We start from the raw sequence: 13050 nt of genomic DNA, 5'->3' as shown, positions 1-13050 counted from the left end.
CAATAGAATTCAACGCCTCCAAATGCAACCACCACCCTGAAATGCTTTTAGTTGAGTCATATCATACTGTCCCCAGTCACAAATATGTATTGTGCAAAGGATTCAGTTGTCGACGTCAAGCCGATCCAGAATTGTCCGACTCATGGCGTGGGTAATGGTCTGAATATTCGCGCCAAATCCAAAATATACTCTTTTTCGCCAAACTGTGTGATGGCTTCCTGTACTTCATCCGCCTTTTCTGCGTCAGATTTTTTTGTTGAAAGGGATGCGCTGACACTCTTCAATGCTTCGTATGATGCCCTGTATTGGTCCTCATTGTCCGGCTCCAAGTCGGCAAATCCAGGGTTTAACAAGATATGTCGAGCTATTGCAGGCAAGAACACGCCTTCCTGAGAAACCCGGGCGCCGCTTTCGCAGAGAGCTGTTTGAATTGGTTCATCATCATTCCAGCTTTTCTGTAGTTTATCTAGCGCAGACGAAAGCATGACAAATGTGTGAGGATCCATGCCGTGGTGCACTTCATCAGAGGTTGACGGGTCTATTGATTCACTTGAGCCATCATGTGGTACGATCCAATCAAGAGAAGGAAGCCCATCCCCAGTATGGAGATAGTTCAGACTGCCAACCTTTTGCGAAAGTCGAATTATAGCAATCATGGTTACTCCCAGTATCGTTTTGCCGAGAGAATTCGTACTTCCCGATTTGATTTGCCAGCCACCATCAAGTAGAACTTGACGAACCAAGTGCAACCCTGGTTGTGCAGCTCGACGAGTCCCGTGTGGATTAACTGATTGGGCCAGTTCGTCCCCTTTCAATCCAAGAGCCGAGGCGCAATCGTCAGCGGAGGAGGCATTCCAGGCTGCATCGTCACAAGGTAGAGGCAAATGAACCTCGGATGGATCAAATTGGGCATGGACGTTGAAGTAAAGTTCCAGAAAAGCATCTAACACAAAAATAGCATGCATCAGTCGAATGCGCAGCTCTTGTTCGGTCCAGGCTAGCCAGTCAAATTGATGAGACTTCAAGTCGTATTGACCATCAACCTCGAGGTGATGAAGCAAGGAGTAAATCAGTGGATCACCAGAGACGCCTAGCAAACCCAGGCGACGAGTGTGCGCAGCTACCAAGGGGGCTATTCGTAGAGCCCGATGCCTCTGCTGCGAAGTCCCGTTGGCAAAATGAAGTACACAAGTCAGTAGCACTGCCTGAAGCTCTTCAATAGACGACTCGGTGATTTCAGCAACACCTGCATCATGCAGGCTCTCCTCGGACAAAATTCGACAGTCACGCTCCATAGCAGTCCATAGCGCGTCCATCATTTCTTGCACATCTGAGAGCACAACCCGGTTTGAGTAGCATGCGCCAATGCAGCACATGCACGCCGCCAGTCCGGAGTGTGCCTCCATGACTCGAAAGGTGCTCGGATGAAGTATAGGGACATGCTCGTGGAAGTGCGTGTACTGGTCGACGAAATCTTTAGTATTATCAGGGGAGAAGTAAAGGTTCATGCCCGTGAGGGTTGGGTCAATCGCCTCGTTTGGGGGGTAAAGGAAGTTGAGTATTTGGCTAGAGAGTTGAGAATAAGGGTTTTGAATATTCGTCGGTATGCCCCACATAGAGTAGCGGACGGAATCGCTGGAGCTGCAATCCGTCGCCCCCGAATCGTGATTAGGCCCGGTTTTGGGTGCGATCTGCGTCTGTCCACGATTAGGAGGATGAAAGATATTGTTGTTGAGGGGTTGATGCGCACCAGCCTGGAACATCTGAGACCAATCGAGGCCAGATTGTTGGTTCCCGTTAGATCCACCATACATGGGCATTCCGTTCTGACCCGGGGGCATACTGTAGCTAGGCATCTGTTGGTTGTTCATGGAGTTAGACACATTAGCACCATAGGGCTGCGGGGCTCCCATGCTGGGGGCCATGTTATTCCGGTCCTGGTTGGCGCTGCTGGAACGAGAGAGATGGCTCTGGTCACCGGCCATGTTGTTCATGCCGTCAGAGACGGGAACCATGCCAAAGGGATGAACCATGCCATCAGCGGGCATGTTGTTCAAGCCATTGAGGTGGTTCAAGTCGGCCTCGTTGCCGAGGCCAGCAGCCTTCTGAGCCTGAGCATTCTTTTTAACGTGAGCCTGAGGGTGGGACAGGTGGCTAGCTCCTGTGGGGTTTCCACGGCGAATGGAGCACTTTTGGAAGTGGCGTTTCAAAATGTCACTTCGAGAAAACGTATCGCGGCAAAGCACGCACATGTAAGGGCGATCGCCAGTATCTAAATATTCAAGTGGTTAGCATGCGCAAATTGCGCGAAAAGAAACAGTACGAGGGAATAGTGCCAGTTGTCTCCTGGGAGTTTTGAGGCGGGATTCGACTTACGGCGAAGAAGGTGGCGCTTCAAATGCTTTGCATGGAGGTATGTCTTGGTGCAATGAGGGCAAGGGAACTTGCCGTCCGCATCCTTGACGGGAATAACGGTGCTCTTTGCACCAGCCCCGGCAGTGGGAGCTGCAGGACGACCCGGAGCGCTAGGCAAGATTCCACGGCGGCCCTGAGATCCGACAACATGAGTAGGCTGTTCTCCGTCGTGCATGACCGGGTTGGGCTGCATAAGCGATCCAGGGCCGTAGGGAGAAGAGACACCGGGCTGGGCCATAATACCACCGGGTGGCATAGGACGAAGGACTGGAGGTCCACGCCCACCAACGGGAGCAGGAGCAATAGGCTGCGGGTGAGACGCGGCTGTGGTGGTCTGGGTCATCATGGGCGCAGAGGTGCCATATCCTTGGTTAGGAGGATAAGGATTCTGCGCCATTGCATAGATGCCAGGTCGCTGGCCAGGCTGCGATGTCTGCTGATAGGGAGGCACATTCGTGGCCGAGTTTGGCGTGTTGGGAGTGCCCGGCGTGCGCGGGGTATGCGGGTGAGAACCGTAGAGAGGCTGCATGGCTGCGGTTGGAGGCTGCAAAGGCGGCAGCGTCTGAGGAAGTGGTGATCCGGTCTGAAGTTGGTTCGGAGAGATCGCGGTGGGAGAAGGATATGTCTGTGCCGCTGAGGTCCCGTTTATACCATGAGTCGGATAGGGAGAACCGTCCATACTCCAGCGCAAGACGCGTCTCAAGACGTGGGTGGGTGATATGAAGGCACGTCGATGTTGACGAGATGTGAAGAATAGGGCTTGGTGATGATTGAGGCAAACGACAACAGCCGAAAGGACCTCAAGTGGAGAGAGGGATTCGAAAAGAGAGATCCGAATCTAGATGGAGAGAGATCGAGGTGGGAGAAGACGCTGCGAGGCCCACGCGAAGATGACAGTAGGCACAACGGCGGCGTTCCGTTGAGGTGGATGAGGCTCGAGAAGCAAGTCCCTCTTGAGAGGTGGTGTGTTTGGGGGAGGGTTTAGAGTGGAGATATGGGTCTTGATCCTTTTTTATTTTATTTTCTTCCCCCCTTCTTCCCTGACCTAAGCTTCCTGAGAGGGGAGGACACAGTGAGAACTGCCAGGTACAGAAACCGCGCGTAAGAGAGGGTGAGGCAAGCCGGAATGGTGGGAGGCGTGTAATGATGTGGCCAAGGTGACTTGAAAAAAAAAAAAAAAAACCGAGAGGGTGTGTATGAAAAAAACTTGCTGAGCTAAGTCAAGGTATTGATTGACTTTTTGCTGGTGTGGTGCTGGTATGGTGGACTGCGGCGGAACCGTTGCGATGCTTGTTCGATGGTGGCAAGTGGATCCTTTCAAGAACCGCAAGCAGATAAGGGTGGTGCTGGGTCCAGAAAAAAAAAGACGAAGGCGTAGTTGTTTTATCAGCTTCTGTTTGCGTGTCGCGCCAGTACTCCGCGGGCTCCGCGTTGGAAAACTTGGGCGCGATGCGATTGCAACGAAAAAAAAAAAGGTATTTTACTTGCGCGACGAGGATTGCACAAACGTGTCTGCCTTGAGGGGAGAGATGTAGGAGGAGAGTTTGGGAAAGGGGATTAAGAGGGAGGGAAAGAGAGAAAGAGGGCAGACAACAGAAAACAGCAGCAGTCGGCAAAGATGGACTGGGGGACGTGAGCACCACCAGGACGAGAGGGTGTGTGAGTAAAGCGACCAGCGCCGACGCCAGGCCGCGGCGGAAACGCCAGGGAGAGGGCTTGCAACGGGTACCAGTGACCTGTCGCCTCTCGGTTACGCGTTGGCAAAGTATCCTGGTAACTCGGTACCGGGATACCTGGTTACTTGGGTACCTAGCACAGGTACCTCAACTTTCTATAGTGCAGCACCGCGACGCTACGTACCGAGCGGTTTGCATGCTCTGGCGAGTCGACTGCATGCTTGTGCACTTTTGAGTTGTCCGAATTACTGCGCTTTAGCTGTTCCAGTGCGATGGCCATCAAGATTCCCAAGGTCACGCGCGGCGGTGTTGGAGGACAGGACAGGACCCAGGGCCTCTGAACAGGGAACGGACATGACCTGGAGTAATGTGAACGAACAGTGAATGCGAAGCCTGTTCAAGGCGCTTGCAGCGGAAAAGATCCACTTTAGCCTGCTGGCCGGGCCAAGCGATAGCAATAGCGCACATGTCAGGTATGTACATGGATTGGTACGAGCGAGAATGGGCATTTAATGCTTCCGTACTAGTGAACATTCCCCTTCCACACCAGGCCGACTGCGAGATTCAATGTAAATGTCGATACTAGTCAAGTTCCAAGTCGAACCGTCGGCTCGTTGCAAAGCTGCATGAGTCCCATGCTGTCGCCAGCGGACTTTGGAAATGCAGAAGTTTGAGATTGCCTCGATACCAGGCAGCAGCCATGCCCCTGACCACTGGGTGACCTGTGAATGACGACAACTGGGACAATAAGCTTTGTTAAATTCGCCTCGACCTATGTTCGACAGTCGGCAGTCACTTCTTTGTGCTGCTTAATGATGACTACAATGTCAGCGACTCCAATCAGCTTCGATCCTGTCCCCTGCTCATCCGCCGAATCCGCCATTTGATCCCAGGATACAGCAAAGCAAAGAAAGAACCTTTTTGCTTCCATCCCATCTGGTCGAGTCGCGTATGCTGCCGACATCTGACGGTCAGTTATTTACAATACTACATGATTAGTCTCGCCCTCAGACTTGGCAGCCTTTCGCCAGGTTAACCTGTCTGAGACCTCCTGAGACCTGCTAGGTACATCTCCTCGCATTGATTGATACGACCGGTGCACCTCCAATCCTCAAACTGTCAAAGCGGTCGGGCGAGTACTTCGGATGTAGGTGAGGCCTTACTCGTGGTCACCAATCGCACGATTCGCAACCCTCTGTGCGCGTCTGCCACTGACGCGATGGCTCGTCTATCTCACCACCACCTTGTATCGACCAGTCCGACACGCTAGTCTGTTATTATAAATATATGTGGAAAAAAAAAAAAAAAAAAGGCACCACTGCGCCAGTACTAATATAGTGGTATGCGTACTTTGCACTACTTATTCCTATCCGTAGCAAGGCTAGTTGTATCTTGTCATTCGTCCTTTCTCCTAGATGCATCCAGACCGGACGTCATGACGGCCCCAGCGGCGAACGACGGGCACACTGCAGTCTGTTGTTCTCTTTACTACAATTACCCTCTCAAGGCCATGCACTATTCCCAGCTCTAGCCCAGTACTGTACCGCCATAGTAGTCCTCAAGAATGTCACGCAAATGGTGCATTAACAAGGATGCGACGGTAATGCTGCCGATGCTTCAGACCTAGAAGGCGGGAGGGGTGTCCTGCTAATACAGGGAGGTGAATATGAACACTAGAGCCATTGGCGACGGTCGGTTACAATTATCCTTTTCTGGATAAACTATATACCTGGGTGCGCATCATATCGACCATGTTTTTCGTGCTCACCTTGTTCCATGTGACTGTCGAAAATTCCGCTCACCGTGATACTCCATAAACACATACAGTAGCCCAAATAAGTCATACATATTTTATACTGTACGTAGTGTCCATGCCAAGTGCACGGAAAAAGCTGCAAATTGGATATTGCAAGGCCTCTCAGCCACCCGACTAGCCATGCAGCAACACACCAGGCAGGGATGCTGCCCAAAGAACCCAAACCCATGCCAGTTTGGCTCTCTCTTGGAGCCTTTAGTATCCATTTGTCCGTTTTTCAGTCCACATGTATTGTGCGTTGTTCATGTGCATCTCGGCGACCGAGCTTTTGTTCCTGACAAGTTCCTGCAGGTCCAACATCGTCAGCTTCATGATCGGAAGACGCGCTCGCTACTACTACTGTGAGGTATTGTCTGGCTGCCCAATAATCTGGGACGTTCCCACAGTTCGGGGCGCCGCGTGGTGTATGCCAATACATACATATCTGGATATAGCCTTTTGTTGAACGCTAACTAACCCTCAAAAGTTGGGCATACCTGATTCAATGATTCTTCTGTTCTGCCCCTAGCCACGTCGTGTATTGTATCGAAGACAGCTGCTGAGTCCCTCAGTATCCTTAATTGCTGGTATCTCTCACCTGGGTTTTGCTTCCGCTAGCAAGCTTATTCCCTGTTAATCGTATTTCTCAAGGACCATTCACGACATCGTGGTAATATACATACACACGTAATTATTGAAGGAGACTCTAAATACGACAGACATTAGCTCGCCAATGCATTGTTACCTCATGGCAAGCAGTAGTTTCAGCTGAATCGTCGTACTAGCTCAGGTAGACCACTCTCCAGCCTCTCTGATCTTGCCAACCTCTCCCTGGCTGGCACACTCCTATTGGTTTGCCAAATCTGCGCTAGTAGTTGACGACAAAGTCAGATCTGAAGCCAGCAATCTGTCGACATCATTTCTGGGCCATGCCGAATGTCTTGATAGGATATTGCTTGTGCGCAGTATAGTAGGATACCGTAGCATTGACAGTAGAACTCAGAGAAGTATGATGCATATGCAATCCAACTCCTGAAGCCATGTTGGAATGGGCCCCTCTTCGGACCGTCGTGGGTTTTGGGCCTCCACATGTGCGCCCGGCAAGCCAGGCCGGACCATGAATGCCGAATGGACTGACCAGTGTCGTATTATCTAGAAGGGTTCCATTCAAAGAAAGACGACGCATGCAGTGCCGTAGACTTCCAAGTGGCCGAGGTGCGATAATGCTACTACTAATGCGCATCTATCGGGACTTGTCCTGCCGGTACGGACATCGCTTCCTCTGATACAAGTCGTTTTCAACACTCCGTACGGAGCGCTCCGCCGCTCATACATGACTCTCTCTTTCTGGGCATCACCATAGCACCAAGGCTGTACAGTATACCGCGCCGAGAGCGAGGGAACAGATTCGACGAAGCGCACTCCTTCAGTCCAGCCTGGCATATCAGGTGATGTTGTTTTGGAGCAGCCACCACCAACAGCATCCCTTGCTTCCGCCAACTCACCGCATCGTGAACGGTCTCGGCTTGACAACAAGCCCAACAATAGCACAAGCCAGGCCAGGGTGTGCCAAATTCTGCTTGTCCTCGTGGCGGACATTATGCCGCCAAAGCCTTGGCATTGACCTGGCAGACCCCACTACCCGATCCAGGGACTCTGAATTTTGTCGCGGTTATCCGGGAAGCGCTGCTCGTATGGGGCTGGGGTTGGGGCTGGGGCTGCTTCTGGTCAATTCCTTCACCATGTCAAACCAGCCTTTGGTGCCTGTTGCAAAATGACATATGTAGTGACGGATCTCGGGCATGGCCAACAGAACCGCAATTAAGCGCTGGGAGGGGCTGTGGTAAAGTAGAACGTTGAGTGGCATGGAACGGAACCGACGGGGACTGAGATGATGTGCAGGAGAGGAATATTCGTTGACCAGGATCCACGAGTCAAGCACCGCTCATTTCTGAGGTGGCGGAAAGTGGGGAAGCAAACACCAACGGACACCATTGGCCAGTCTAACCTCCCGAGACCTTGCCGGGTAAAGGGGCGTCTGGTGGGAGACATTTGCATTTTTGGCATTGGCAACAATGACTTGGTCTTTGTTACGCCAGCCAAGTGCCCAGACACCTGGATACCAAGATTGGTAGACAAGCACAGCAACCACCTGCTCCTCCTACCTGCCAACCCCTGGGCGTTGATTTTCCGTTTGGCGTGTTAACCGCGCGCTCTTCTCACCGTGCATTTGTCATGTCGTGCATACCTCATCAGACGGTCGCCAAATGAGCGCAGTGACATGCTCACTGCGCATGAAGAAGAAGAAGAGAAAGGGAGGAAAAACCATACAACACACTACACACTGCGGAAACAATACAAGGTCAGTCGTGCCGGTTTGTGAAACAAATCTTGCTGGGTATCAAGTTGCTGCTATTATGCTCCATCCAGTCCGATCCCTGCCCCTGGGCCGATGTCAATCCATCCAATCGCTCTCGCAACCGTCACGACTCCATCTACTGCCAGCCCACAAGGCAGATCCTGGTGGAACCGTTCGACTTGGGACCTGTGACCCAAGAAACTTGCCCCCCATCAACCACAACCCCTCCTCCCGCTGTTCCAGCAGGCAGCAGGAACACCAAAAAGCTTCTGGAGTTCTCCATCGAAGCTTTCCTGGCCCCCGAACTTCTGAGGCTGGTGGAGTCTTCCCGTGACGAGGCCACAGAAATTGGAGAAACCGGCTTGTCTTGAGGCGACATCTAGAAATCTACTCTGCGTCTTCCACATGTACAACGGCACAAGGCTAGGGAAAACCAAGCGATGGTCTGGGAAGCAAGTGGCCGCACCAGACGGGGCCCTGGGGCCAATTGCGGCTCAATAAAGCCCTGTGGCCCATTTTGACGGCAATCGTAACAGGCAAGCCGCGACATCTAAAATCTCGCGATAGGCGGCAAGCTGGCTGGCAGAATTGGTGCCTCTTGCGCAAAGGAACGCCTTCTGTGCTCTCCCCTATCCTCTGTACCTGCTCGCGTACTCCGTTTTCGAAGCGCGGAAAGTTGGCCGATACTCGTCACCGTTATTGGCCAGAAGGTCGGACAATGGCCGAGGTACAATCGGTCTTTCTGAGCCAAACAATCCCTCGTGCGCTTGAAGGAATTTTTTCACAGGGAGAAAATGCCACCGACGCTTTCAGCACGTACTCACTCCCTTTGGCCAGTCGCGAAAAATACCCGGTTGACCGCGGCCGCACCACCCCGGACCAGCCCAAGTTGGGCTTTGCAGCCACCAGCGATCCCTTATCCGCGGCAACGCGGAATTTGTTGGTAAAATACCCCCCTCCACCCCAAGGTGTTATTTGCAGAGACGGTACTCGGTACGGAGTAAATTAGCCCGCATCCATTTGAGGCAAAATACCACGCATCCTTTTCTTGGAAAGCTATCTGAAATGAATCGCCCACAGTCGTGCTGTGCCATGCAATCCATACAATAGTTTAGTTACCAAGTGCGAACGACGATGCAGGCCACATACATACAGACATATATAAGACGTGTGATATCGCATCTCCCTCGGTATGCATACTGGTACGATACAGAGTAGCTGCCTATTACTAGGTAGGCTTGAGGCCGAGTACGGAGCGCGGAACACGGAGTGCGACTTATAATATTCGAGTGATGAGACCTAGTAGCCCACACCCCTCAGCCATTTGACAAAGACGATGCCACTCTGTATTGTAGGATTCGGGCTTGCAAGTCTAACGATTGGGGTTGCATGATTGTATAAGGAGTGTCGCCAGCTTTGAGGAATGATCTTGACAACCATCCAGTTCGCGCGGAATGCTGTCCGTGTACAATACGGAGTACTCCGGATCTAGAATGAGGTCCTAACGTACGAAGTAGGCAGTACAATATGTACATGAAGATGACAATAAGAAAAAAGACGAGCAATGGCCTTTTTGCACGCCCACGCCCACGCCCCGCGTAATGCCCACGTCCATGCCCATGCAGCTCATGGTCCAATCATAACTGCCGACATTTCTCCGACGCGGAGTGCACGGGCTGGCCGCCAACCGCGTTCGAAATGGAGAAGGGCGAGTGAAAAGCCGAGGGCAGCTGGCGAAAGTGCAGGCTGACCTGACAGGGTACGACGTTCGACCACACACTTGGGCCCCTAGCCAGTTTCCACGGACCATGATTCCCTATTGGTAAATTGTCCTTCATCTGAAAAAGTCGTCGTCTGACTTTTGTCTGTTCGGCATCACACGACAGCACGCGAGTCAAACACCAAACACGGCGGCGATTATTTTTGGACATCACATGGCAAGCGCTGCGACTCGTAACGCTTGACGGCTGCTTCAGGATATGTACTAGTTATCCCAATGCCAACAATCGAGCATCTGGACCTGGCTAACCCTGGCAAAATCTGGGTGCTGACAATGCCATCGCTAAGGACGCCGTTGCCTAAATCGGGAGTCAAGTCCGCCTTGCGACCAGCCGTCTCTGGCTGGTTATGGTGAGGGCATGTCGCAGATACCTGCCTTGCTCACAGCAAGATCCAAAGTTGCATCATCCAGACTATGGACTACGTACATACATACACACATCCTACCTACAGGTAGGTACGCTCTCAAAACGCCCAGCCACAAAAGGCGCGTCTTATCGGAACTGCTGAAAGTGGAATACCGACAGTTCTCGTACGTCTTGCATATCACTGTTTCATCGTCGCCGCCGCCTGATTACGAGCGTACCACGTCGCACTGTATCCTCCATCATCTGGCTCTGCGACCCTGCCTTTTTGGTTCTGCAGCAACAAAGCCAACTACTATCGTACTGTATGGTACGGAGTATGGAGGGTGGCAGGCGATCGCAAACAAACGCGTAGCTTGGCATAATAACAAGCCAGCTGCCAAGCATTGATACAGCTCCATCCAACTAGTACATAATCTGTAAAGTTGATCATACCAGTATCATTCGATATGCAATTGACAGCGTACCAGACTATGTGCCGAAGACAAAGGCTCCAAGTGTTTGACAATACTCCGCCTGGGTGCATAAAGCAATCGCTGTGTTGGGGATGGGGTTCGCGGGTAACAATGGCCCTGTGGTTCTTCCTTGTGGTTTTGCTGTCAGACTGACGATGGCCAACCTTCTCAAACTTAGCGAACCACCCTCTCCTTCGAGCTTTGTCCCAGGTATCTGGCGCCGCTCTCCGGTCGACTCCGGTTGACCCAACCAGAACCAGACCGGCCCAGCCCAGCCCAGCCAGAAGAAACCCCCAGTGGCCACTGTGACATTGAGAAGACGAACCACTTCATGTCCACACCACGTCGGCAGTCAAATGCGTGCCTGGCTATGAAAGCGGGCCTTCAGAAGAGCCTCATGTGGAGTGCGATCCATTTAGTACTGCCGCTCCGAAAGAGACCCCATCCAGCCGCGTCCCACAGATCCGTTGATAAAAGAGCCTCAAGATTCGTCTCGATAAAAAAAGAAGACATCGCATCTCTTGTGCAACCTCATATCGTTGCCAGGCGGGGAGGAGTGATGGGACAGGTGAGCTTTCGTTGCGGACATAGCCGCCAGCAGCAACATAGCCAGCCACGAACTCTCTTGTTGGCTACGCTGATCGGGCTCCTCAGGCCTCTCTCCCTCCTCCCTCCAACATTCTGGATGCTTGCACACCCTAGCTTTGCCTGCCTCTCAAGACCAAAGGACTATTTTGCAATTACAAGACGAAACGGCCCAGGGGATACTCGCTGCTGTTGCCGAAGTTGTGAGTTGCGGTCGTCCTGCCAGCGCTGCACACGTTGACGGTCCATATTGACGAGCGCAAGTCTTCTCAGTCAGCTCAGTCAACACTGCTGGTTGATACAGAAGGTGGCAACGGTTACACAGCATAGGGATGGCATGGCATGTACCTCCGTACATACGGACTAGTATTCTGCTTTGCCACAGTTATTGAGTGAACGGCGTGTGCATGGGAAACGCCTGCAGCCAAGGGGGTTTTGGTGGCGCATCCACCATATGTACCTGGTACTTGAACAACTTGCTGTGGTGAAGGCGCGAGTCAGGCCAGTTATTTCCGCTTGCCTAGGTGGCCGGGGAAAATACACGACAGGAACAGACAAAAACGGAGTCGATATTGATGGCGCAAGTCGCCGACCTCGGACGAACGTCGGTACGGTCGTTTGTCATATTTTACGGCTTCCTGCTGCAGCAATGCCCTTGTGAATTGTCGAGCTACCGCGTGCAATTCTTTACTTTTGAGTTTACCGAGTCTCTCTAGCCGGGGTCTGGGTGTGCACTACATCGTGAGCGACCCAACGCCAACAGCCAGCAGGGTAGCCAAACCAATTGAGCCAGTCGGCCCATGGATGAGATGGTGGCGTCCAGACCATGTTGACCATCCCGGCGCAAAGGGACTGAACTGTGTGCGTTTAGCTCGTCGATGATTGATGATTGACAACCTCAATACGTCGCTCATGTCGCCTTGGTTCTTCAACCCCCTTGCCTGAGATGGCGTCCCAATCATGGCTCCCCAAATCCATAGCGCCGAAATCAAGGTTTCTACCTAAACCGGTGGCCGACGTTCCTCTCTCAGACTGGAATTACATTTCAGCACCAGGCGGTGGACGTATTGCCATAGTACTAGCCAGACCTCCGTGCAAGCGTACATCCATTGCAACATGGGAGCTCGTAGAAGACGTCACTTGGTCAGGGAGGTCCGCCAAATAACCCTAGACTCTGGGCGATGCTAACAAGGGATGCTGGTCCGTCTAGCGCGAACTTTTGCAGGGTGTCAGATGTACGAGGTACATTTTGCGCACGCTTTGCATGAAAGGACAGGGAAGAAGAGCACCGCCTGTCACCGCTTGTAACGACTTGACGATGTCTGTTGCGCTGACTGGCCAAGTTGGTCACAGACAATCAATCAATCTTTTCTTTACCTACCTAGGGTATGTGCGTATGTACGGCATGGTGTACGTACATGGTGCGTATTCATTATTATGTATTGCACCACGAGGTGCGGAGTACGAGAGACGACGAGTCTGAGTAACTGAAACGTCGTCAAATCCCAGGCTGTGTAATAAATAATATTTGGCACATCAGAGCCGGATTGCCTTCGGCTCGCTATATCAAATAGGCGATCTGGGTCTCTGTTGAGAAAGTTCCTAACTTGAAATGAAAGAA

The 13050-nt window shown here is 52.1% G+C and overlaps 3 protein-coding genes across 3 annotated transcripts; 1 reads left to right on the top strand and 2 right to left on the bottom strand.

The window, feature by feature from the left end:
• Positions 1-140: 140 nt before the first annotated feature.
• Positions 141-2944, bottom strand: J3458_002067 (uncharacterized protein; the record flags this gene model as incomplete). The annotated part of the gene is made up of 2 exons (XM_007808883.2): positions 141-2272; positions 2377-2944. The coding sequence occupies 2 exons, from the start codon at positions 2942-2944 to the stop codon at positions 141-143; spliced, it is 2700 nt and encodes an 899-aa protein (XP_007807074.2).
• Positions 2945-6956: 4012 nt separating this feature from the next.
• J3458_002066 (uncharacterized protein) lies at positions 6957-7586 on the bottom strand. Its single transcript, XM_066117090.1, has one exon. It carries the CDS (start codon positions 7483-7485, stop codon positions 7054-7056), a length of 432 nt encoding a protein of 143 aa, XP_065978978.1. The 5' UTR covers positions 7486-7586; the 3' UTR covers positions 6957-7053.
• Positions 7587-8167: 581 nt separating this feature from the next.
• J3458_002065 (uncharacterized protein) lies at positions 8168-9789 on the top strand (the record flags this gene model as incomplete). Its single annotated transcript, XM_066117089.1, has 2 exons — positions 8168-8248; positions 8317-9789. 2 exons carry the CDS (start codon positions 8168-8170, stop codon positions 8614-8616), a joined length of 381 nt encoding a protein of 126 aa, XP_065978977.1. The 3' UTR covers positions 8617-9789.
• Between the last annotated feature and the right edge of the window lie 3261 nt (positions 9790-13050).

Source organism: Metarhizium acridum (genome assembly GCF_019434415.1).
Source record: "Metarhizium acridum strain ARSEF 324 chromosome Unknown scaffold_1, whole genome shotgun sequence".
Classification (NCBI taxonomy): domain Eukaryota; kingdom Fungi; phylum Ascomycota; class Sordariomycetes; order Hypocreales; family Clavicipitaceae; genus Metarhizium; species Metarhizium acridum.
The sequence above is the reverse complement of the archived record's forward strand: the minus strand, read 5'-3'. Positions and strand labels throughout refer to the sequence as shown.